Raw genomic sequence first — 1,045 nt, 5'->3', positions numbered from 1 at the left:
AACGGCTTCCCGTAAAAACCTGCAAATCGTGAAGCATCTGGAACGCAACTATTAATTAGTCAAGCCCCGTATTTCGCAGAGATTCTTCTCTTGTTGTCTATATTTCTCTGCTCTCGCTTTCTGATTAATTTTAGCCATTGATATACATATGTACATATATATGTATAAACAACCATATAAAAAATTGGCATTGATTATTAACATTTTACATGTGATCCCATCTGATCAAATGTTTTGATTACAAAAGCTACATATATACATATGCAGGTGCATACATCTATGTAATATATGCAGTCTGCGTGTATGGCCTTTCAATGATAAAATTGGTCATTCTATTCCATTTAACTCGGCAAACTAGCTGGAACTCATCGCACTACAGAATTATTAAATAAGATTTCTAAGTTATCACTTATAACAAAAACTTTCACTTACATTCTATCACAAACCAACTTTACATAATGAATCCCCTTAAATACATAAGTCATATGCAATCAGCCACTTGCTGTTCGATTAACCCACTATTTAATAGCCACTCGTTTCACTAACTTAGCACAATAGGATACTTCCCAGCGATTTCAAATAATTTTGATTCTTATCAATAATTCACTAACCTTTATCAGGAGAGCAAAACAAAATTATAAAAATAATGAACTGCGCTACGCCAATCATGGCACAATTTAGGAATGTCGGAAAAACATCGATCCATCGAAAATATCGATGTTTTGCTTCGATGCCTCGAAAATTTTCTACTCGATGTATAAATGGTCGATGTACTGATACATCGATGTTTTATTAAAACTGACATCTCTAGTACATTGAACCGTTATACGATGTTTCCTCGATTCGTAATTCGCTCTCTAACGCTAGGCGCACATTGCATCCGATAGGCCGACCGATTTCGGCCGAACAATTTGACCGTCCGACCTGATACGCACACTTAACCAGATTATTTGCCGATCGCACACACAAATCTAGTTTTCATTACAATTTTGTAAGCAGTGAAATATTTTGATACATTTGAATTGACATACTCTAAACATGTGAT

The 1,045-nt window shown here is 35.0% G+C and overlaps 1 protein-coding gene across 8 annotated transcripts in view; it reads right to left on the bottom strand.

Annotated features, from left to right (window-relative positions):
- The window catches only part of LOC118733850 (mitochondrial uncoupling protein 4), a 4,135-nt gene extending 3,424 nt beyond the window's left edge, over positions 1-711 (bottom strand). For 2 of the 8 annotated variants that reach the window (XR_004992297.1, XM_036463438.1), the window contains exon 1: positions 433-662. Coding sequence is in view for 4 of the 8 variants with exons in the window: in XM_036463438.1 (XP_036319331.1) it covers positions 433-485 (53 nt within the window). In the remaining 4 variants the exon portion in view is untranslated. Of the gene's footprint in view, positions 1-432 lie in introns of all 8 variants that reach the window. The other 6 variants (XM_036463440.1, XM_036463442.1, XR_004992296.1 and 3 more) reach the window with 5 other exon arrangements.
- Positions 712-1,045: the final 334 nt, after the last annotated feature.

The sequence above is a fragment of the Rhagoletis pomonella genome, unplaced genomic scaffold (genome assembly GCF_013731165.1).
Source record: "Rhagoletis pomonella isolate Grant_MI unplaced genomic scaffold, Rhpom_1.0 Rhpom_scaffold_00002, whole genome shotgun sequence".
NCBI lineage: Eukaryota > Metazoa > Arthropoda > Insecta > Diptera > Tephritidae > Rhagoletis > Rhagoletis pomonella.
The sequence above is the reverse complement of the archived record's forward strand: the minus strand, read 5'-3'. Positions and strand labels throughout refer to the sequence as shown.